Source organism: Haemorhous mexicanus, chromosome 3, assembly GCF_027477595.1.
Source record: "Haemorhous mexicanus isolate bHaeMex1 chromosome 3, bHaeMex1.pri, whole genome shotgun sequence".
NCBI lineage: Eukaryota > Metazoa > Chordata > Aves > Passeriformes > Fringillidae > Haemorhous > Haemorhous mexicanus.
In genome coordinates this window covers 85,459,979-85,484,231 of record NC_082343.1, presented here as the reverse complement: position 1 = coordinate 85,484,231, position 24,253 = coordinate 85,459,979, and the positions used below count along the sequence as shown (strand labels likewise).

Here is a 24,253-nt window from a genome sequence, read left to right as displayed (position 1 = left end):
GCATGTTTTGAGGGCTTACTAAAATTCAACTAAAATGCCTCTGTCCATTCATTTAGAGGAAGTAGTTTGAAAAATGAGCTTGAGTCTAAGTCCTGTTAAACAAAGAAAAAAATGAAGTGTTTTTTAAAGAGGCCTTTATTTCTTTCCCTTCCCCCCAGTATTTACAAGTCACAAGTGCAGGTTGTAGAGTTATTAAAATACTTGTTTTCGTATTGGCATGAAAGGCTGCACATCAATGTCACACAGCTTTTGAGAGTATAGGGAGGTTTTTGTGTTTGAGGAAATGACTTGTAAAGCAACTACTGGATCATTTATTGAACATAAATCAGGCTTATGATGGAAATTTTGAGTAAAGATGTGCTGAAATAGTGTTGTGATGTATGTGCTTGTCAGTAACCAGCTACAGCATTGCTGTTTTTGGTAGTTTCTGAAAGACAGTGATTTCTCCCTGTATTCTGATGGCTAATTTTCAGAGACTTTACCAAGATTTGTTGTCTTAAAATTTCTAAGAACATCACTTTAGTGGTGTAAGTTGAAATTTATACATACAGATGTGCAAATGTGCTTACAATATGTGCAAATGTACATGCAGTACATTTGCATCAACAAATGTTCTATATGTACATCTGACAGGGACGATTGTAACAGGTAACTTCTTTCATCTACATAGATATTCTATTACTTCTACAATGTAAAGCAGGAATATTTTACTATATGGATTTGGTTTTTATGTTCCATTTATTTTTGCTGTAAACCTTTCTCTCTGTTATTATTTTGTCATCTTTACTATCCTTTGTGGGTTGGGTCAGCTTGGACTGGAAGATGACTGCTGTCTGAGAGTGTCTCCTATAAAACTGATCTCTCTTAGAGTTCATTCTTATTCTCCTGGCCACAGTCAGGATTTCTGGTAATTCCACCATAGAAACCAGATGGCCTGGTGAATTCAGAAATGGACCAGGGCCATCATGATTGATAAGATCAAGATGCAGCAGCAGTGAGACACAAACCTGGTAAACAATAATAAGATAAATGGTGGAAAGAAGGGTTTTAAAAATGTGACTTTCTTGTGTTTCCTAAAGAAAATTTTTACAACACCCCATGTGAGTGTGTTGATTCTAGCAGGAGAAAGAAAATTGTACAGATTCAGAAACTGACTTAGACAGTAAGCATGAACTATGTCTGTATTTATTGTGTCTTTCCATTAGTGTCTCAAAACAGTACAGGGTTTTCTGAAGGCTGGGAACATTCAGGCTTTCCAAAACAAGAATACAAAATAGTATCAGTTGTCCTCTATTACCTAATTTATCTTTTTTTTTTTTTTTTTTTTTTTCCTTTTTAGCATGGTATAATACTTCACCTAGTATTTAGGATCTTGTTGTTCCAGATGAAAATAATTTTCTTTATTTCCATGATGATGGCTCAGTCATTGAATAATGAAATTATATTGCCCCTACCATAGCTTTTTTTTTCCTTTAGCTTCATGTGAATGGACATGTTTGTTCAGAGAGCTTTGTGACTTATATTACAGTGGGTGTATAGGGACATAGTTGAAAAATTAAGGTGTTAAGGATGTTAATGAGAAAGAAGATTTTCTATCTGTAAAATTAATGTAGGCTTTGAGCCTTGTCATTTTCCTCTAATGGACTTTTCTTTCTTCCTATGAGGCTTCTAAATATTTGTCCGTGATATTTTGTTCAGAGTTGTTGATATATTTGAAATTACAGTTGAAAAGAAACTGTAGGTAGGATAGTCTTTAAAAGACAGGGTATCTGTCCTTATTCAGGAGGCCTGAAGCTAATAACGCTTCGTTTAACACAAGCAAGCAAAAAAGTTAAACTAAAATAATGACAAAAATCCCACTCCTGCTTCATTCCAACCACCAAAAATTTATAACCCTTCTCTGAGTGTTCTTGACAAGGTTTGTTTCATGTCTTAGTCATATTTGTCTTCATGTATGTGTTTGCAAATTTTGTTTATAGATTCTCCTTTTTCTTTATCATGCCATCTTACTGAAAGAAACACTCCCATATTCCCCATATCCTTATCAATAAGTGGGACTGAGCAGGTTTGGTTCTTGTAACTGCAACTCTCAACCATTGTGGTAAGGTCTGTCTCCCTGTGTGTCCTTCCTCATGGCTTTTCTCTCTTTCTGTTATCCCTTTTTACGTTATAAAGATCCTTGACTAGACACCCTTCAAGGAGCAGATGCTTTCTTCTTTCACATAACCCTACAAGTGTTTATCAGAAGTATTTTGTGTGTTAATTTTCCATCAATTATATTAGGAAGGAGCAAAGAAATGTAAACCTTTCTGAGTAAAAATCTAGGGTTAAATATGCAAGTACACGTGTGAAGAGAGAATTCTGTTGCTATTTAACTTAGGAGATCATAGTGTTATGGAAAGTGCTGTAGTGATGTCCCCCTAAATGTCAGAGATGCTAAGAAAATATCTGAATTAAAAAGAAAAAGGAGGCTTTGATTTATAAAAAGTGTTAACAGCCTGTGCAGTGTCAAGAGAACATAATGGTTATGAATCAAAGGAGAAGATGAGTCACCTTGACATTATCAGGTTTAGACATCTTGTGGAGAGTCTATTCTGATGTTTTTTGACCTTTTCAGTTTCATTTAATTGTACTATATACGACATTGGTGGTGTAGAAATAAATATAACTTGCATCAGTGGTTGTTATAGAGACAAGGCAGGTAAGATGAGAAAACATGTATTTTCATTCTGCTGTTCAGACTGCTCCTTTAGAAAATACAACAGATGTTGTAATCTCTTAAAATTGTCACGGCCCTTTTTCACTGATAATTACAACTTTTTGTTAATTGCTGTATTTAAAATCTGTTTTTGAAACATTTGATTTAAAATACTTTATTTCTTTAGTAATAGATGAAAAGGCTGCTTTGTATGTAAACATTGTTATCCTGGATTAGATAATTATTATGAAAGAATATTAATAGAATAATTCCATGTGCTATTTTTCATCAGGATTAGTTGGGAGAGGAGTTTTTGCAAAACAATCAAGAAAAATCCTTCCAAATTGGACTTTCCTATAAATTTTTGACAAGCTGAATTTTCCATTTAAAATTGTCAGGTATGATAGATGAGCTCATTTACTGGACATTTTAGTGCAGAATGGTTCAATTATAGTAAGAAATTGGTTAATTTGTGTAATTGTATGTTATATTTCATTTCCCTAAGTGGATAAAACCATTGCATAGAGAAAAAGCTTTTATTTCTGTATCATGTACACTTTTTAGTTTTTCCTCTGGCTCATCTCACTCCCTTCAAAACCTTCTAATTCTTGCCAGTATCCTGGATTTCCACTCAAAGGTCCTGTGGTATCTTTTAGAGTTTCTTGTTCTCCACGTTTCATATAGGTGACCGTTTCGTGACAAAGACAGTCGTGCAATGCCAATTAGTATAGTTGTGAGTTTCATGATCTTTCAGGATCACTTTCTGTTGCCTGAGGGTTGTACAATGTGCAAAATTCATAGAAACCTGGTCTGCCACTAATGTGCAGTGAGCAACTGCTGGATGTGCTTTTCTTTCCCTTTCCTTCCCAGCCCTATATTTTTCTAGCCACTTATTATTCAAAAAATTATTACAGAGAAGGGTGCTTGGACTAGGTGATCTCCAGAGGTCACTTCCTACCTCAGCCATTCTCTGATTCTGTGATATGTGTGGTATTTATAGATAATTATCAACAAGAAAAAAGAAAATTGTCTGCCAGGATTGAAAATTATTTGCTACTTCATTTTTTTGAAGTTACATTTGGAACTTGTAAGCCAGGAAGAAACCTAGGTCATTTTACTTGTGTTGTATCTACCATAACAGGGAAGGAAAAATACTAACCACTTCACTACTGGTATCACTCAGGGAGATTCTTTATTGTTTCTTCAAGAAGCAATTTTGTTCAGCAGGAACTCAATAAGTATTTTATGAGCTATGAAATAAGTTAACTAAAAAAGACAGAGTGTTTTTTTTATAAATTGTTCCTGTGTATTTTGAAGATTTTTTTTTTTTTCTACTTATCACTAGAATATGTTTCAAGAAGTATTATTTGGCTTGCTGTTGCATAGACAAGTTCATCTTCAGATCAAAACCAGTATTTCTTTTAAAGTATTATGTATGGATGCCTTTAATCATAGTTTTAGTCATTAAACCAGTCAATATATAGTGCATTGGAGCACTGATTCAAAACTAGCACGACTGCCCTAACATTTTTCCAGCTGAAAACTAGTAAATGAGTCTTAAATGGAGCTATGTTAAATGTCTTAGGAGAAGACAAGATACCTAATTCTTGCCTTCTCTCTCAAATTGTGGTGTATTTTTGGTGACTAGGTAACATTTTCTAAAGGAAAAATATTTGGACTTATTTAAAGCTGCTATAATCAGAAGTTCTTGCTGACATTCCCTATGTAGGTTTTGAAAACTTTTTACTTCAATTTAAACATAAAATTGCAGAGCACCATACTTGGAGCATCAGGAGATGCTGGCACAGCTGATCCTTCTTGTCTGAGTATTAAAGTATAATTTCAAGACTCTTCTGATGATTACTAGAATAATCAAAAATTCTGATCAATTAGTGGTTACTTGAGATTTTTTATCAATTGTAGCAGTGTCCATTTCCAAATCTGATGCTGACATTTTGACTTGATGTACACCAGAACTTATTACTATCTTTTGCATGTGTATGTATGCATAATCTTGTTGTGGTATATAACAGAAATTAAACTTGACACTGAACATATTTGTAACAGTCTAATTAAAAAGAATTTGAATTGCAGCTAAACCTTGAAATGAATGCTAATACTCAGTTATTTTGGTCTAATGCTAATAAAATCACAATTGTTAGGGATGGAAGGGACCTCTGGAGATCATCCAGTCCAACCCCTCTGCCAAGGCAGGGTCACCTAGAGCGGGTGACACAGGAACACATCCAGGTGGATTTTGAATTTCTCCAGAGAGGGAGACCCCACAACCTCCCTGGGCAGTGCTCTGCCACCCTCAACATAAAGTTCTTCCTCATATCGAGGTGAAGCTTTTTATGTTTTTGTTTATGGTCATTGCTTCTCATCCTGTCACTGGGCACCAGTAACATACTCAGTGTAATTTTAGTCTATTATTTTAGATGGCTTTAACAGTGAAGAAAAATTTTAGTGTATGTTTTTTTGGATGATATTGACTAATAAAGGAATCTAATACTTATTCTCCCCTCTTTCTCTTTTTTCAGTGGAACAAGTTCCTGTAGAGCCCTACAACATTCCACTGTCTCAAGCTGAGGTGCTGCAGACAGGCAGTGATGTGACAATGGTTGCTTGGGGCACTCAGGTCTGTAACTCCCTTACAAGCTATTTGTCACCCAGCAAAGCCTGGCCTAGGGGGTAGGTGATGTTTGCATTCAAGCTCAAGTGCCAGACATTAAAATGTGTGTGTCTTTCATCACTATATGCTGGAATGAATGTTTGCCAGTGTTTATATTTCTGTGAAACCTGACTTTTATTGTGTAAGTTTTTACTCATTTTTGGTTAAAGATGACTCTGGAAGTGTAAAAGAGGTATCTGTGCATCAGGCTAATGATTATTCTGATTATGAAAATGATAGATTTGAGAATGTGGCAGTGAGAGGTAACTCTGACAAAGGCAGTGGAAAAGTTCAAAATAGTATGCTGAAAGAAAAGTCAGATCTTCACTGCATGATTTAAAGAACCTTGGGGTCCCTTTGAACAGAAAGTTAAAAATCCATTTAATACAAGTAGGGATTGGTATAGGTTTGATTCTAACAGTTACATTTCAAATCTGTTCAGGAGCGTCATTGGCAAACTTTCCCCCCTCCCCACCCCCCCACCAAATGAAGATCTGCAGATGTTGAAAAAGCTGTTAAGGAAATACATCTTCGTAGTCCAGAATTACAGAAAATAAATTTGAGTCTAGTTTGGACTAATCAGAAGTTACTATTTTCTTGGCCTAGTTGTATCTGAGAAGCTTTTAGAGGAGAGGACCTTACAACTTCTGTGACAAAGGAGTTTTGAACTGATCTCTGGGTTTGTGCTTTTTGTTGTTATTGGGGCATGTATAGGATTTATTAATGCCCTCTGACCTTTAGGCAACTGACACTGCCTGACCATGTCCAGGTTGCTAAATTCTGTTGCCTTCAAGATGAAGATGACTTCATCCAAATTGATTATTGGGGATGGTCCTTGGCTGCAAGCTCTTAGCTATGCCTAGAAGGTGCTTGATGGGAGGTCATTTGCCACAGTCCAAACCTGTATTGTCAAATGTTCTAACAATAAAGAGAGCACCAGAGTTTATTGGCAACATCATATTCAGAAATTTTTCTACCCACATATCTCATGAGCAAATGCTTCTTGCTGAGATATTTGTGGAGGATGATCTGAGTTGTAACAGTTCTTATTTTCCATGTTGGAGCATTTGCTTGCAAATATTTGTTTTAGGGAAGCCAATGCTTGAAATGTATTTTGCTGAAAAGTGTATTAAAACCTAATGTCAAGATACGGTTTTGAATATGTATAGTATTATTTTCTTTTATGTTCTTGGCATAATACACCTTATGTAAAGGATGGGTATAGATGTGGATGATTTATATCTACTGTGATTCACCAGTACTAAATAGATTCTTTAACTGGTGGATAGGGAATAATCTGTATTCCAGTTCAGTGATACCCTTCTGCTAGACTGGAATACTTTTTTGATTTAGTAGAATGTTTATTGTAGTAATCGGGTAATGCAGCATTTGTATTGTTGTTGTTAAACCATGTGTTGGAAGAGCAGTAAATGTTTATAATGTCATGCTACTGCTATATGCTTTGACTGTGGATATTTACAGGTAGTAGTAATTACTTTTTCTCATAGCTGTTCATAAGATAATGCTTTGGAGGTGATCACTTGGCTATGTTTCAACAAGTTAGAGCAAGAGTAGTTACTGGGGCTACTAGAACTGTTTTTTGGCTTTTTTGCTAAGATCAGATGTGATGCAGTGTAGCATTTCTGAATGTATTTAATGCTTCTTGCAGGATTGCATGGGACTGCTACATTAAAATACATACTCTAATGTATTTGACTATTATCTTAGTTACAGTTCTAGCAAAAATCTTCCAAAACTCATTCAAGCTGATAAAAAAAAAAATATAGTGAGGACTGATACTTTTCACTGAAAGACACTTCTCTAGAAAGCAAATTTTGTTCTCAGTGATTCTTTAGCGAATTTAGTTTTTAGAGTCGTGCTAAAATACTGGGAATAATTAGGTACTAAATAAGAAGAATGCACTAAATACTAAATGGTTATTATTGAATAGAAACGTCCCTGCTCAACATGCAGGTGATATGTTAAACTACTGCTCGTATTCCAGATGTGTAATTTAGAGCAATTTGCATAATTTAGATTATTTGGTGATGATACATTGTTTTTTCAGGTACATGTGATCAAAGAGGTGGCAGCAATGGCTCAAGAAAAGCTTGGTGTGTCCTGTGAAGTTATTGATCTGAGAACCATCTTACCATGGGATACAGAGACTGTTTGTAAGGTAGGGAAAGGATGCATATTATTTTAAAAACAACCTAGGTTGTTTTAAAAAGACCTACATTTTTTGCTTTGTTTTGTATATATTGTTCTGTATTATTTGTTCGGTATCATAAATGCAGAGTTTGTGCATATTACATGGACCAGACATTTGCTTTAGCATTGAAAGAGAAGTATGTTTCAGGGCTCAAAATAATGTCAGAATACATATTCTTTACTTTCAAGCAGAGGGTATGATTTAATCAGACTTCTGCCTGAAAATTGCTTTTCCACAATTTCTGAGTCTTTGTCTTTCTGACATCCCTGCTGTCTTTGGCAAAATCTTTATCTTTTTTTTTTCTTGCTGTTTTACATGAAGATCTTCATCTACTTGTAGGTCTGCAGTAATGTGCCTTAGTGTTGTTTGGCTGTATTTTTAGAAAGAAAAGTTTTGATTTAAGGTATTTGAATTCTTGGGCTGGGGAGAAAAAGCAGCATTTACTCTTCTCAGGCTACCTAGTTTGAAATTCCTGGGTACTGGAAAGTCCTTTAGTCCTTTTCTTCTTTGTGGAAGTCTTTGATGTCACTAACAGAACACGTACTGCTTCTGCCAGAGCTGAGAGTTTCTTTAATCTGGCAAATCCACAAACCTGCAGTACCATGGCTAACAACTCCTTGGGCCCTAATTCAAGCTGGGTTCACTTGCTTATTTTATGCTCCTGAACGAATTACTCAGAAGATTGAGAAATGTCTGCAGCTTTCTTAACTCAAGCCTAGTAACTGTGGTGTATGGAGTTAACCACGGGGATGAGAAGACCATGGGCTTGGAAAAAGGTGTGTGATTCCATCAAATGCTTTCTCTACCTGCAGTTTCTAATTTAAGGCAATATGGTGTCGTGTACCGCTAACTCAGATTGTACAGATGTTTAAATAGGGCAGATCAGGCACATACCAGACTCTATATACTTGGACTATCTTAATTGTGTAGACAAGTGTTTTTTCATTCTGTGTTTGCTCAGTTATGGCCTTGCTTCTGGTCAGGTAACATATAAACACATTCAGTATGATAAAGAGAAAGATGGGCCATTGGTCTGCCACTCTATGGCAAAGCTTGTATTTCTCCTCAGTTTTTTTTATCTGAGGGATTGCCAGTGGGATGGAATGGAATAGATTATGGGAGGAAAGATCCATGTTATACATTTGCAATTGGCAACATTCTGCTGTCTGGTTGTGGATGTGTTACAAATTGTGTACTTATATGTGTAGCTATGAGTTGCCTCATATAAATTTGATCTTCTTGGTTGAAGTGTTTTCATTTTTTTGTTTGAAGTGTATTTCTTGTTACTTGGATGTACTTTCTAACTGAAAAAAATGTAATGTGTTGAGTTATTGTCATCAATATGAAGTGAAATTTTGGCCATAATACATTAATAAATCTTTACAATCTCTTCTGGACAAGTAAAATGATTTTTTTTTTTTTTTGCTAATTATTTTTTCCTTTTTTGAAGATTTGAGCTGTCATTCTTTGAAAACAATGTATCTCTTTGAAAGAGCAGTTAAGTCTGTTTTATTGGGTTGGACTTGCCCTAAAACACCATCAGGAAAAAATTTAGCTGTGCATAGGGAGTGCAGAGCTTTAGTTGTACCATTTTTTGCAAATATGTTCTTTAAATTTGGATACTTCATGAAGATTTTCAGCTCATGTTCTGTCCTGAACATCTTTTAAGATAACTGTAGCCTAAATAAAAATACCTTAGAATGGTTTGGGTCCAAAAGGACTTTAAAGATCGTGTAGTTTCTACTCCCCTGACATAGACAAGGACATCTTCTATTAGATCAGGTTGCTCAGAGTCCCATCCAGGCTGGCCTTGAACTTTCAGGGCTGGGGCATCCACAGCTTCTCTAGGTAGCTTGTTCAGTGCCTCACTGCCCTTGCAATGAAGGTGGTTTTTTTCCTAATATCTAATCTAACACTTCTCTTAGTTTGAAGTTCTTCCCCCTTGTTCTGTCACTACATGCTCTTGTAGAAAGTCTCCATCTTTATTGTAGGCTCCCTTCAGGTACAGGAAGGCTGCAATTAGGTCACCCCCAAACCTTCTCTTTTCCAGCTGAACAATCCCAGTTCTTAGTTTTCCTTGTAGGAGAGGTTCTCCAGCTATCTAAAAGATGGAATAGATGGATCTGTTAATAAGTTTACTATTAAGAATTAGGAGAATAATTTCAAAAAAATTATAGTCCCTGTTGGCTAAGCAGTTCAGCTGCTTATTATAATAAATACCAAACAGTAAATGTTTTTAGTTAGCATTGCTGTTATGTTAGTTTGGCTGTATGCTGCTGGTCTGATGGGAGAAATGTTAAATTCTCTTCTTCTTTAGATGTTGTCTGTTTTGCTCAGCTGAAAATAATTAGTGGTTTGCATTTGTGCATTACTTGGTTGCATTATGTAACACTGAAACTTTTTAAATTTAATTTGCATCCTGGACAGTTTTTAAGGTAATTGCTAGTGTAAACAAATGAATGGAACTACAGTTCTCACTGCTTGCTCTAGTCTCATCCCAAGAGGAACTGCTTGTAGCAGCTGTTGCAGTTGACAGTGGCTTACAACATCAGTTTGGGTAATGTGACTTGTTATTCCCATCCTGAGATGCCAGTGTCAAGGTCCAAAAGATCAGTAAAAAATGTTGGCCATTCCAGAGAAAGTCCTCAGCTGGCCGTTGGTCTGCTTATGTTCTCTGTGGGCTCTTAAATGGTAATGGAATTACTTTTTCTCCAGTCCAACCAATAGGCAAATTATCAGCTGTTACAGTTCTGACTATTTGCCTCTGACTATTACTTGTGTCAGCACTCATAAACATCAGGCCAGCTTTTTGTTTTTCCTTGTCTCACATGTGTGTTTGAAATGCATCTGTTGTCTGTCCTGTTGGATGCAGATGGTGGTGCACATAATATGCTGTAACATTATTGCTCTTCTGCTGGTGCTGGAATGCATGGGCCATGGCTGATGGGTCTGTGTGGTGTTGGAGACCAGAATTTTGGGTTTTGCTGTAAAAATACATCCCTCAGTTTCACTGCTGGGAATGGTGTCCTTTGTGATCAGTAAAGGCTGTCGTTTTAGTCTTAGCTGGAAATACATGCAACTTTAATTTGACAGCTGTGGTGTAGCCATAAAGAGGGATGGGCTGAAATTGTTATTGCTTTGGATATGAGCACTAATATGTAAATTTTCACTGCAAATCTGACTGCTTGCTCTGCTTTCTCTAGCTTTTTTGATACAGAAAATTATTTCATCAAAATGCATATTTCCTAGAACTGTTAGAAGTTGTACTTCACAACTGCCAGCAGAGGCCTCTTCTAGCCAAGTTAAGCGTCTGTTTTGACTTTGCATTGCTCCTATGAGCACGTTTGTGAATAAATATCTCTGAGAGAAACATAAATAAAGGTAAAGAATAAATGCAGTGAGCATAAATAAAAATTGTTGCCTAATTTTACTGATTTTTTCTTTGCATTTTTAAGATTTTGAGATTCTTCTCGGTTTTGAAATAGTTTAGAGTTTGTCATCTGCAAGAGGAAATGAGTTTGCACCTGCCTGGAGCAGACTACCATGGACTTCTAAAGGATCCCAGCAGTTATTGAAACTTTTTTTGGTACAATTCCTGGAATGGGTCAACATGCAAACAGGGGCTAGATTTTTCTTTTGTTGATCTTCAGATTTTTAAGTAGGAGAAATGAAGGTTTACCTGGTTACAGGAGCTCATAGAGCTATTCTAGAGAAAGGATATTTACACAACAGCATCAGCAGTCTGTTTTGGCCTCTGGAAATGTCATGGTTTAAAAGTTTGGTCTTTAAAAAAAAAAAAAAAAGTTAGGGAAATCCTAGTTTTCCTAGAGTAAAGTTAGGTAAGGCAAATTGAACTCCAGTTTTGTAGCTGAGAAATGACACCTGCTGCTGACACAAAGGACAAAACTAGTTGGGATGTTTAAAAAACATATCTAAAATTTTTTAGGGTAAAAGCAAAGAATCTGTGTGTTTTATATACATTTCTGTACATTAAAATGCTCGCTGATCTGTAATCTTTCTAAGGTCTTTTGCAAGAAAAATGGGGTAGATTGTACAGGTTGTACATGCACAGGCTCCCAGTATATTGCTTTTGAATGAGACATGAAGCAAAAGCAAACAGGTGCTTTTTCCCTGCAGGATTGAAAGTAAACTCAACATCAACATCAACTCAATATCTAGCTTTATAAATCAGCTCAAAAAGTTTTGTTGTTACGTGTCAGAAAAGTGACACAAGCTTGTTTAAAGAATATGTGCTGCCTTAGCTGCTTCCTTAGGAAGTGTAACAGCAAAGGCTGTCCTTAGATTACGGAGCATCTTGTCTATGTATACATTTTCAAAGCACAATGTCATTGTGGCCAGTGAGAAATTTGTTTGGTCTCTTGTTTACTTTGATGCTGATTTCTGACTAAAGCTCTTGTTTTATTCACTAGGACTGGAGCATAAGTGGTACAGTAGTTATAACTCAGAAATGAGCTAGCTGTCCATAGCATTGGGTTTTATTGAGTTTTTTTTATTTTAGGGAGAGAATGCTTTCCCTGCATTTATTCTAACATCAGCATCCTACACCTGTGTGTTTTAGTCATGTATGAGTGGACTGGGATTAGGAGTGATTTTTTCCCATCATACCTTCACCTGTAAACACAAATGTGTGAGATTAATGTGTTTCTCCACATACCGTGCTGATAAAGAAGCCTCTGCCTTAGTGCTCTACTGACTCCTCAGCTGTTGCATGTGCATGCAGACATCTGCATTTAGTGCAGCCACAGCAAAGATGTCAGTTCCTAATCCAGACAGATAACACTTTTCCACTGGTTGTTGATTAGCAGTGTTTTTATTGAAAGACTATGCTGCCATGAAGGGTGCAGCTCAGAAAACTGAAACCTGAGTGATATCTGAAATATCTATAAAATTCGTTATTTATAAGCCATAAAACTGTTTAAAAGTCATAAAACTGCACTTTTTCTCCCTTTCAGAAATGAAGTTTTCAAACAGAAGTTTTATTTCCTTCACTATACTTAACAGATTTGCTTGGACACTTTGAATAGATTAGGCTGTGTGGACTTTCCTGTGTATGAACTGCTGGGTGGTGTGGTATTGATTAAAAAGTCCATGGCACACTTCCCAGTGCTTCATTGGTCACATTCAGGGTAAAAATCTGTAGTTGTAGTGGTTTTTATACTGAAAAATACGTGTTACTGAAAGTAGGAAATCTAGCTCAGGATTAAGTACTCTTAAAGGATTGTGCAAGTTAGTGAAGTTTTTTCACCCTGAATTGAGGCAAGAATGTTAATTTAAATGTTGAACCGATTAGTACCAATCTGCCATTTTAACTGTGCAAGTGAAAATTTGCAAATGAACATTTTTACCCTTTTGAATTATTTAAAAGGCAAGTATTTGCCATGCACAATGATACCTAATTAGTCATCTTAACTGTCTCTGAGTGGTTGCTACCTCAGTGCAAAGAAATGTTGAGAACAGTAATTCAGAATTTGCTTCTTTAGGACCCTATGCTACAGTCAGGCAAAGGCATGTATGTAGTTCTGGGTACTCCGTGTTACTTTGCCCCTCTTCAGGAAGGATTCTGCAGAGCCCTCATGGAGGTGAGCAAAAATGCTTGTTAGGCTGCAGACACATCTGCTACTCATTGGAAAGAGCAAATCTGAGCAAAAGAAATACAGAGCTCTACAGAGGGAACCAGGGGGTAATACAGATTGGGCAAACTCTGTGCCTGTTTTCCATCGAGGCTCTTGACAGGAGCCTTTGTTTCCAGCATGTATCGAAGCATTATCCATAATGCACAAGTGGTATTTTTGTCAGATGTCATCAGTGAATAATTTTCAGTAGTACATCTTTCATGTCCTATACTTAACAGGCAGCATGTCCTAGCAGACCTATAGGTCTACCAGCTTGTTCCATTCCTTTAAGTTGATTTCATCTATTTGGACTGTGAATAAAAGGAAAATCAAGATCAGCAACTCTGATGTGGGTTTTTTATGCATTAACTACACTCACCAGGCATTGAACTGTACAATTGTAGCACAGGTATCCTGGGATCAGATTTATGTTTCTTGGCTATCTGTTCTTGATCTCTTGCCATTTTACATGTTGCTCCTTGGATTTCTTATTGAATGGATCTTGTACCTATAAAATATGATTAAAGTTGTACTGCTTGCATGATGACAGTTAATTTTGTCACTGTTTCCATAAGAAACTTGTGCCTTTTGGTCTTGTAGTTTCAGGTTGCTAGAGCGTGCTGTGGACTGGTGCTTGGCTTCCAGAAGCAGAATGCTGGAGCCATACTTGGAGGCAGACATTTTAAAGTTACGAGAATATATACAGAACCATTTTAGAAGCTAATTATTCTTATCTTTGTTTATGTTTTAAGAAAGCTTTGAAGCCTTGTGTTTTTTTTTTCCTATGTATCTTGTTTTTTAAGGGAAGTACCTCAGTGCCAAGGTGTCTATATATAATTCTGTTTTCTCCTTTCTCCCTCTCAATATAAAAATAGTTCTCAGTCTTTTTGCCTATATATTTACAAGTGATACTTGAGAAAGAATCTGATTAGAAAAAAATATGGGTAGAGAAAAGGCATTTGTGTGTAGTTTCTCTTAACATATAGTGCTGATGATACTTTCCATCAGTTCTTCATCAAACCTTTTGCTCACATTATGTATTATAAACTTCAGATTTAAAGGCACTTATGCAAATAAATGGGTAGTGGTAGATAGTCTATGGTTAGAAACTATTTTATGGCTCCAGTATATGCATTTATTTTTTTCCTTGCAAGTGGTGCTGATTGAATTCTAATGGAAGTTGGGATGAAATTCCATGATGGTAATCAAATATGAATCATTCTTCCACAGACATAATTATTGCTTCTCTACTGTATTGCCTTTCTTTAAATGTCTGTAGCTATTTACCCTGCCATTATCACTTAGTTGAGCCAGCTGCTCTTTTAGACTACTTTTTTTTTTTTAGGATTCACATGCTGTAGATTCTTCCTATTTGTGCTTTATTAACCTTTACCCCATGAGAATGAAGTTTTAAGTATTTCTACAAAAATTTTGTACTTCTAAAGATAATTTTGAAATTAATCATGCCGAGATTTAATCTATTTTTTACTGAATTATGGTCTAACAATATGCATTTATTAATAGCACAGTGCATTGTATTTAGCCTCTTGTAAGTATTTTTGTGTTCACAATGAAGGCAATCTGAAATGCTTGTAATAAAAGCATAGACTACAGCGATTTCCAAAGGTAAATATTGTTGGAATTTTTTTATAGGATGTCTATTTTTCTTTAGGATATATATACTCAGATATTTTCCAAAGGTCTTAGAGCTGTACCTGGTACTACTTAGTTTTCATTATGCTGCTACCTTCTCTGATACTACTAATGTGGAACTGGACAAATAATTTCCTATCCCTCTCATCTTTGTTTTGTGTTCAAGACTCTGTACTTAAAGATTGCTTTCATTTTTGTCTGCCACACAGCAGTGTTCAGCACAATCAATTTGTGATTGGGTTTCTTCTAAATAAACTTAATCTATTCCAGAATAACTTTTTCTGTCAAGCTTTTATGGACTACTCCTAAAATCCCCCAAGTCTCTTGAAATTCTTTTAGGCTGTTTGACTCTGCTCTCTGCAATCTGGTGGGCTGAACTAATGCATGAAATCCTGAATATCTGATTACTCTGTTAATGTAATGATAGAACAGTTACAGTCTTGTTATACATATTATAACTTCTTGTTATACAATTTTGGATAGCTCTGAGATACATTAAGACCTTTACCATATTGAAATGTTTGAAGTTCTGGTTATATGTTAATGAGTCCTCAACTACTGTTTTTATCATATGGAAGTTGAAGTAATCTGAAAACCTTGCAATTTGCTTACTTTTTCTATGTATGTAATTTGCACTATCCTGAAATTTATGATATTTCACTTCATAATATGGTAGAATAGAACAGAATTTGCTTGGGCTTGGTGTATATTTTACTTTTGCATGTGGATATAGAAAACCTAAAAAATTGATGTTTTGTAATGTCACAAAAAATGTCCTAGAATGAGATGCATGTATTTAATTATTGCATGGTTATATAGTGGTTTAATGTGGAAAAAAAAACAGGTCTGCATTTTTCTTTCTGCAGAAACAAATTAGACTAATTTTGTTTTCTTTGCTTTTTGCTTGCAAAATATGCTTTTGATATGTGAAGCTGTTACTGCAGAAATTGTTTCACTTGATGTGCAGTTTTGAGAATCCTAAACTTTGTATGTTTCAAAGTTCTTCAGGACTTAAACATAAAAGGAAATTATAAAACAAAATAATTAATTATATTTTTTTGTGGTACTACATTTTAGCAGTGTATTTTAGCAACTTTTCCCCCTTATCTGTGATTTCTGTTCAATTGTCATATAGAACTAACCCTACAGAACTCAAAAGCTGCCTGTTGTGCAGATAACGCACAACAAATTTCAATTTACTCTTAGTCTCTTCTACGTGAAATTTTGCTCCTGGCTAAATTACAGCTAGATTTTTGGTGTTTGTATGGTGGATACAGCAAGTGATTGATGATGCTGTGACACCATGTGGCTTCATCTCTTGGAAGATGTTCATCTAATTTACCTTTGAGATCTCTGGAGATCTTTGTGCCTGTTCTTTATTAGCATCTGAGCATATTCTGTTTTCTGGGCTGAAAAAGAGTAGAGCTTTGCTGTTACTTAACTTGATTCTTCTAGGCACAAAGGGAAAAAGAAGGAAAAGAAGTATCTGATTACAGAGGTGGTCTTAGTTTCTTCCAGACACCAAGAGCAGGAGGAATGACTGTTGCAACATTTGCGACTGTTCTTGTTGCTCTCTTCTTCAGGTACCCTTTTGGTACACAGAGATGTGTTACAATAGTTTCTAGCCTTTGTACTTGAAGTACAAACTAGTTAAAATGAGGAGCCAAGTGAAAGGAAGTGCTTTGAGCTGTAGCATGCACATGGCATTTTTACTTTGAGAAGAATGGAAAAAAATGGGCCTTAGTGGTAGGAAATGCAGGATGGACCAGTGACATCTGAGAAAAAGCAGGAGATTCCATTGGCAGTGCTCGAATGTTGTCATATGCTTGATTCATATCCTACTCTTCTACCCATGACTTAACTAAGAACTACCCATCTGTGTAGTTCTGAAGTGGTGTGATTTTACTTACTGCATAATGAATCTCACTACTGTGTAAATATGCTGGGAAATTGGGTATTCTCTGCTTTTTGTGAATATTAGTACAAAATAAATTTCCTGTACTATCTTGACATTGTTCTTCCATACTTTTCTACTTGTGTGATTGGGTTATTCTGCAAATGCTTTTGCCATTAATCAACCTTGTGAGCTGGTATTTTATAGTTATCTTGCCAATTTATTTAATTTAAAATAAGAGATTTTATTCATAAAATTATAAAAAGTCTTTAGGGGGAACTAGTTCAGACTGATTTTTCATTTCATTGATGAGAGAATGTGAAGAATAACATATAAGAAAAGCAGTCAGAAATTAAATTAATAAAGTACTAGAATGTCTTAATCTGAAGCAATCTAAAATAACTATGTTAAACATAAGAATAATCTTCAATATTTTTTCAAATAATGTGAGGGGAATTGTTCATTCAGTCTACTGAGGAAGCTGTCAACATAGTGAATACTAACCATGATATAAGTATAAGATTATGCAATTAATTCATTTTTTCCATTTGATTCATATGTGAGGTATTTATTCACTTGCCTAAGCAGTATTCTGTTTAAACTGTAGTCACATTACTTGGATCAGCAGTGAAGTGTGCTGTAAGTTGGAACTGTGCTTTGGTTTGTGTCTTGTAGCTTAAGACTTATAAAAGTTTACAGAGAATGCTAATCAAACTTTCTAGATGAGAAAAAGAGGAAGTGGTAATTTAATACCACTTGGTTACTGTATAATGCTTGTGCTATAAATGTGCATTCTAATTTCTCTGTCCAGCTGAGAACCCCCATATTGCCAGTTTTAATAAGTTCCTTGATCTGCACATGACAAAACTGTAAAATTACTCTTTTGGCATGTGGTCAACACATTACCAGTAAGTACCAATCTATACTATATTATCACATCTGGCACTTGTGGTGCATTTCTTGACATGCTACCTAGACTTTGAAATTTACAACAGTGCTGTGTTTGGAAGGTTGCAGATTTTTTGAGGAAGAAGGACATGCATGGCTTTGCTGCGAAAGAGGAATCAGTTTTGAGTTTAAAGAGCAAGGGGCATCTATTTTCATTTGTCATTAAACTGGTATGTTACTTTAGTATTAAAGTGAAAAGTTGATTTATTAAAACTTTTTCAAAGTTTTAAAGCATTTCTTTTAAGAATTTCAATTTTAAAATTAAATTTAGAAGATGTGTGTTTTCTGTCTGCTTTTTCTTACAGGGAAAATGGTGTTGAGGGGAAAAAAATAAATTTGGGTGATTAGGCTCAACAGTGGGACCTATTTTTTCACATGTTAATATGGAATTATTTGCAATATGATGGGAAAAAATGTTGCACTTTAACAAGCCCATGGAAACAATTAATTTCTGATTACCAGCTCTGGTGTTTTGCTGACATTAGAGAACTGTCTTGATACTGTCATTTTTTTGGCTAAGAGCTCAGTGATGTTTTAAATAATAGATTGGCTAGGGGAAGATGTGATTTTTAGATCTTAAAACACTGTCAGCAGTTTATGGTAATAGTTTTATTTTCCAGTGAAAGAAAATAAATCTTTCAGAGTAATCTTTCTACATAGTGACTTGTAAATTGTCCTTTCTACTGGAAAATCAAAATACATTTGAAGTAGTTACTGAATATGTTACTGGGTATGTATGTGTCTAGATTTAAAGTATCATCTTGATTATCTAGACATCTAAGTATCTTTAGGATTGATGTATGTATGTTGAAATCAAACCTGAAAGATCTTGGCCGTTATAGCTAATTGCGTAAATGCAATACTGAAGTGTTTCAAAATGTAGGGATTTTCTAGGGCAATTACTTGGAGTAATTGAAAAGCTAATATATGGACCCTTTCTTGTTTCAGAAATGACTTAGTAACACACTGGGATTTGCTTAATAGAAAAGATATATTTAGCTATATATTTTTTTTCTCTGTGACATCAGTGGTTCTCAAATATTTAATTGTAACTTGTTTTGCTCAAGTCATCAGTGTTAATTTTCTGACCTGTATCACACTAGAATAAATTACCTTTTTTTTCCCGCCCAATATTGGGAAAAAGTAAAAATAAAGGTGTGTAGAAGACTCATGTTCCCCCTCTCTCCCATATTAATTTAGTATTTATTTCATTATCACCTAAAGTAATATCAGAATTGACACAACTGAGCATCTGATGATTCAGCAAAGTACAGAGGAAATTGCTGATGTGATGAAGTTTTGAGCTTTCACCATCTGTGTTCTAAAGAAATAAAATATTTTTTGGCAATACAGAAATGCTGATCTTTAAATAAGTAAGAAACTCTGAGCAATCTAAAATTACGTAATTCAAATGCTCAATGGTTTCATAAATAAACATCATTAGAAATGTGGAAGTATTGAGGAAGAAATTGGGATTTGCATTACTCAAGTGCCTTATGGATCCTTTAAAATATTTGTGAAATTACTTAATTTCTTTATTCTGTGGTCTTCCCTTTTATAAATTTTGTATTAATCTTTCATTTCTCTAGTGTTGCCTGAGATAAATATGATTACCTGATGAATTATTTAGAGCTTCCACTAATTTTTAAAGTTTTAGGTATTTTGTCTCATTTTCTTCAAGTTTCCCTTAGTCCCCTTTTCCAATGTTCTAAATTTAGCATTCTAACTTTTGTTCAACTTTTGCTTAACCAATTCCCCTTGAAGGAAAATAAGTGACAACAAAAACTAAGCAACAGTCTTTCTCTAAAATGATTATATTCCACTCAAGAAAATTTTACCTGAGAAATCTAGAAACTGTGATAAACTTGCTTCTGAAAAGCTTTTTGCAAACAGATCTCTAAAGAAAATCAGAGCACACAGAATTTTTTATGGGGCTGTAAGTTGCTGAGCTTCTGTGAGAAGTGGTGTGCAGCAAGTGCTTTTCTGTAAGTAAATGTTGCTCAGAGTAAAAAAAAAAAAAAATAGAGAAAACAAGTAAACAACCACATGTTGTTTGCTACCTACAGTGCTGGGTAATTGGTCTTCCCTCTGGCCCTTCCCCTAGCAGACCAATGATTTTAGAGATCCTTAACAAAACTACAGCTCTGCTAATTACTGCTTTCCAAAAATGAATTGACATTCTGGTTGAATATAGTTTTGTTCTGTTGACAAGCTTGGTTATGCTTCTTTCATTGTCTTGCTCTCAGATGTACAAAGCTCCCTGATATTTCCATAGATCTGTGTTTAATGCCTTCTCTCTCTGACCCTGCATATGTAGAGGATGTAAATAAGGAGATCTCTACAGGCATTTAGGTGGTTACAGTGATGCAGCATTATTCCAGCCTGGGAATGAGTGTTATTCAATAGCATTGCATTTGGAAATTAGAGCTTCAAGACAGGAAGGTCTCATTTTTGCCTTGTATGGTTCTTACAGCAACTTCATGATTTTTCTGTCTGTATCTCTTTTGCCATCGAACATAAAAACTGCCTTAGACATTTGGGAGAAAAATATTTGTGTGACACATAGTTTAGGGTATGACATTTCAAACTGCTTAGAGGAAAGACTCTCTCAGATATGCAAAGAGTATGAAATAAGCAGATAGGAGGGAACAAAGGCTGTTATTCAGCAATAGTCAGAACTCTGCAGTGAATGAATTACAGGCTTTGATTATTTTTTCTGTCATGTATAAAGATGACTGCTGTCTTTTAGTTGATAAACATTTAAAGGGTTCAACGTCTTTTAAGCTGCTGATATAAGTGAAAAATGCAAGTGCCTGTGTATCATGTTGAACAGAAGAAGCCAAATAGTTAATTCTTTTAGGAGTATACACCAAATAGATTAGGAATATTTGCAAACTCTTATTTCTGATCATTTTCTCATGCTGCTGACTCATTGTAATGCTATGGTGATCAGTGATCAATGAAAAAAATTTATATCAGGCTGTTTCTCCCAGATTACTTTCACAGTTTTTTCAGCTCACCAGGAGAGGCTATTTAAAAATAAAATGTATTTCTTTGTCTATAGATATAATTTCTTTTGTCTACATTTGAAAATTGCTATAATTAGTGATTCTTGGGCTAGCAAGTTAAAAGGTTTGATGTAGTGATTAAATGAAGCTCAGTTGTGTGACAAGAAATACCTGTCTCAAATAAGAGTCTTGATTTGTTGTTTGTCACTAAAGAGACTTCCATTGAGGTCAGTGGCAAATAAATCTATTTTGTGACAGTGTTTGTGTGTGCTAATGTTTCACTGTCCTATGCTAACCCATCAAATGTCATTGCCTTACCGTTGCTCTCAGTAGCTGAAAGACCATTAAACTTTATGGAAATGAATAATTGGAGGATGACTTTGGTTGAATACAAGTAGCACTAAGCAGCATATGATTCATCTCAGTAATGTTTTTGAGCAATAGAAGTTCTTATTTTAGTATAATCTAATCTTTTTATTAAATTTAGCTTGGATATGAAAGACATATGGAACATGCTGGAAGATTATAATAGTGGCATTTTCCAGAAAATAGAATCATGGTTTCTAAAATTCAAGTCTATCTATTAAAGAAAAGATTATTAACTTTTTTTTTTTAATATGATACAGACTTTTTGTTACATACAATTGGTCCAAAAAATAGGAATAATAGAAAACCTGCAAATTTATATAGACTTGAGTCATCATGTGATCTTATTCAGTTGTTATAGAGAAGTACTGTTTTACCTTTATGCCAAGCACAGCAGCTGTAGTCTTCTGGGAAAAAGAAGTTATATCCAAATTAGTGGCTTGAGTGACAGGCATCAAAGAGGTCAAAATAATTGTTATAAAAGCAACAGAGTTATTGCTTAAATAGAAAACAGCTATTGTTTCATGGTATTTTCATGGAAATTTAAATGAAGAAATTATGGGGAAATTACTGAGTTTCTAATTCATTAGCTCTTTGTTGATGATTTAGAAACTCTAATGGCATTGTAGGACTGTTCCATGAAATGGAAACATGAAAAAAACCCCTAGAGAACTCTCAGATATGTGTTCCATGGGTTTTGCATTTGGCCTTACTGTATTTTCCCTTCCCTGCAATGCTGTGAAGGTACAGAATTTAATTTATTTCTTTACTTTGGATAACAACATTATAATAAAGAATGAAAAATTATTACTATATGAGGAGTGAAACCTGTTTTTCTATGAATTTATGTCCCATATGTCCTGCCTTCCACCATTCCATGTCCTCCATTTGCCTACATTAAGACGCTCAACTCCTTTCTAAAATGGTTGGTTCGACAAAAAGCGACAGGGACAATTTATTGGTGCTTACCAGTAAAGAGCTGTGGGAGAGATAGTGTTAAGTGCAGCTTGGCTTTCATGAGGTTATGAAGTTAGTGGGAGTACTAATCCTCCTCATACAGACTGATTTTTATCAAGCTTTCAGAAACTTAATATTTTGAAGACTTGCATTTGGCTGCAAAATATCTATCAGGATACTGACAAATGGACAGAAAAATGAGCTCAGGTTGTGGGACCCTCATTTTCTTGGCTGACAGGGTGAAAATGAATACATGTCTTGAAAATGATTATTCCTTCTTCTGTAACTTGAAGTAGGTCAGATAGGGAGAGAGTGTAACTGATAGAAAAAAAAAAAAAAGGAGATTGTAGAAGAAATGACATGAGGGTTGTGGAGATAGTTTGAATGAAGAGAGTACAAAAGATAGAAGAGAGAATAGGACAAAATATGATGCTGAAAGAATGAAAGAAGGAGGTGAGTTGGTTGTTGCTTTTGAAAAATAAATGGGAAGTAATACAGAAAAAATTTATTAAGAAGAACATAAACAAGGGATACATTAATTTTTAAAGCATAGGTTTGTAAGATACTTGGCATAAAATTTGGTAACAATCTGTTATTCAAATAGTTATATCTATCACTTCACCTGCTAATGCTTGCTTTTGAAAGGGGCAGAGGTGGCTCAGCTCTCATTTTCAGACCTCTACTTGATCATCCTGGTCTGCTTCATATTTTTATTTAATTATTTGGTGATTATTTTCTCAGATCTTTCCCTTATATTGTCTTGTGCTTTCCCATATAGTCCATGTTAGTTATTCAGATATTAAGTCCAATAAAGCCTAAGTGGGTTCAACATCTACAGTGAAATGAATTCTGGTGTCTGTGATGAACTTTATGAATTTGTGCTCTCAGAATTGAAAGTAATTTAGGAAATAAGAATGAAGCAGATGCTGGATGCGGAGATGCTGAAGCTCCTGTTTCTTTGAGAGGTTTGGTGAAACAAAGTCTCTCTGGAGTCCTGGTCATGCTACAATTCCCAGTATGAGCCAGAGTGAAAAATGAGGGGTATGCCACAAGTGGTATTGCCAGTACTTTTTTCAGTTCCTTTATCCATGCTTTTCAGAATCCAGATATTTTCTTTCCAGAACTTGGCATTTCTCTTGCTATGGCCTTTTTTTCCCCTTGCTGTTCTTCATCGACATTTCTGCACTTTTCATTTTCCAGAATTCATGTTTTTCTTCTGTCTGTTCTGCCTTTAAGTTCTTATATTTTTACAGTCTTCCTCTTCATCTACAAATTTAAGATATATCACTTTTATTTTAATCTTTCTCTTTGGATAAAAGCAGGTTTTTTACTGGGACACTCTAACTATTGTTTGTCTTATGTGGTTATTTGAATTGTGTTAAGAGCTACTGACCAGTTCAGTGGGGGAAAATGAAAGTATCGTTGTCTTCAGCAATGAAATTTCAGGCTGTTTTACTTATAATTTTGGTGACCTAATTCTATTTTTCTCTTTTCTTTTAAGAACATTTGTTGGCTTCTGTCAAGTTCTCCAAACCTATAGTTAGCTTCAGAAAAATTATTCTGAGGAGACAGACTTGTTCTATGGGTCATATCTGGCAGGATGGTGTTTTACTTCTGGATGAGCACTGCCAAGATTTGTTCCAAGACAGTGTTTTTGTGTGTGTGTTGGGGTGTGAGTATGGCAGTGAATTAGCTTAGATCCTCCAGAATAGCTGGGGAAGTTCTCTCTCTTGTGTTCTTCACAGAAAGTATAGTACAATATTTGGATTAATAGAGGATTTATGGATCTTGCAAATCACGGGATTGTCCATCGGGGGCCTTTAAGAATTGCCCAGGATCCCATCTGTTTTTCAAGAATAAAAGAATAGCTGAGGCACTGTTCATCCTCTTGTTTTATAACTTGGCTTCACTGTCTGACTTTTTGATGTGACTCTACTTGAGAGGCAGAATGACTGGAAGAGCAAGGGTACTGAACAGAGAGAATGGTGGTGGTTGTGAAGAAGGGGGATAAATAAAGCTAACTAGAGGCTCTTAATATTTCAGAGGATTAGTTACCTTCATAGTCCTGGGGTAGATTCCTCTAAGATTTTGGGACTTTCATCTTATGGAATGTGGGTGTTTTCCCTGCCTTTTAGGCTGTAGAAGACTGCAGTCTTTCCTTAAAGGTTTTCTTGGAGGAACCTCAGAAACACTCAGATTTAAAAGCTTGTATT

The 24,253-nt window shown here is 35.3% G+C and overlaps 1 protein-coding gene across 2 annotated transcripts in view; it reads left to right on the top strand.

Moving 5' to 3' along the window:
* Positions 1-24,253, top strand: part of BCKDHB (branched chain keto acid dehydrogenase E1 subunit beta) — a 133,440-nt gene that overhangs the window by 51,736 nt on the left and 57,451 nt on the right. For both annotated transcript variants that reach the window (XM_059842558.1, XM_059842559.1), the window contains exons 7-8: positions 5,239-5,336; positions 7,438-7,548. In XM_059842558.1, the coding sequence (XP_059698541.1) occupies positions 5,239-5,336; positions 7,438-7,548 (209 nt within the window). The remainder of the gene's footprint in view (positions 1-5,238; positions 5,337-7,437; positions 7,549-24,253) is intronic.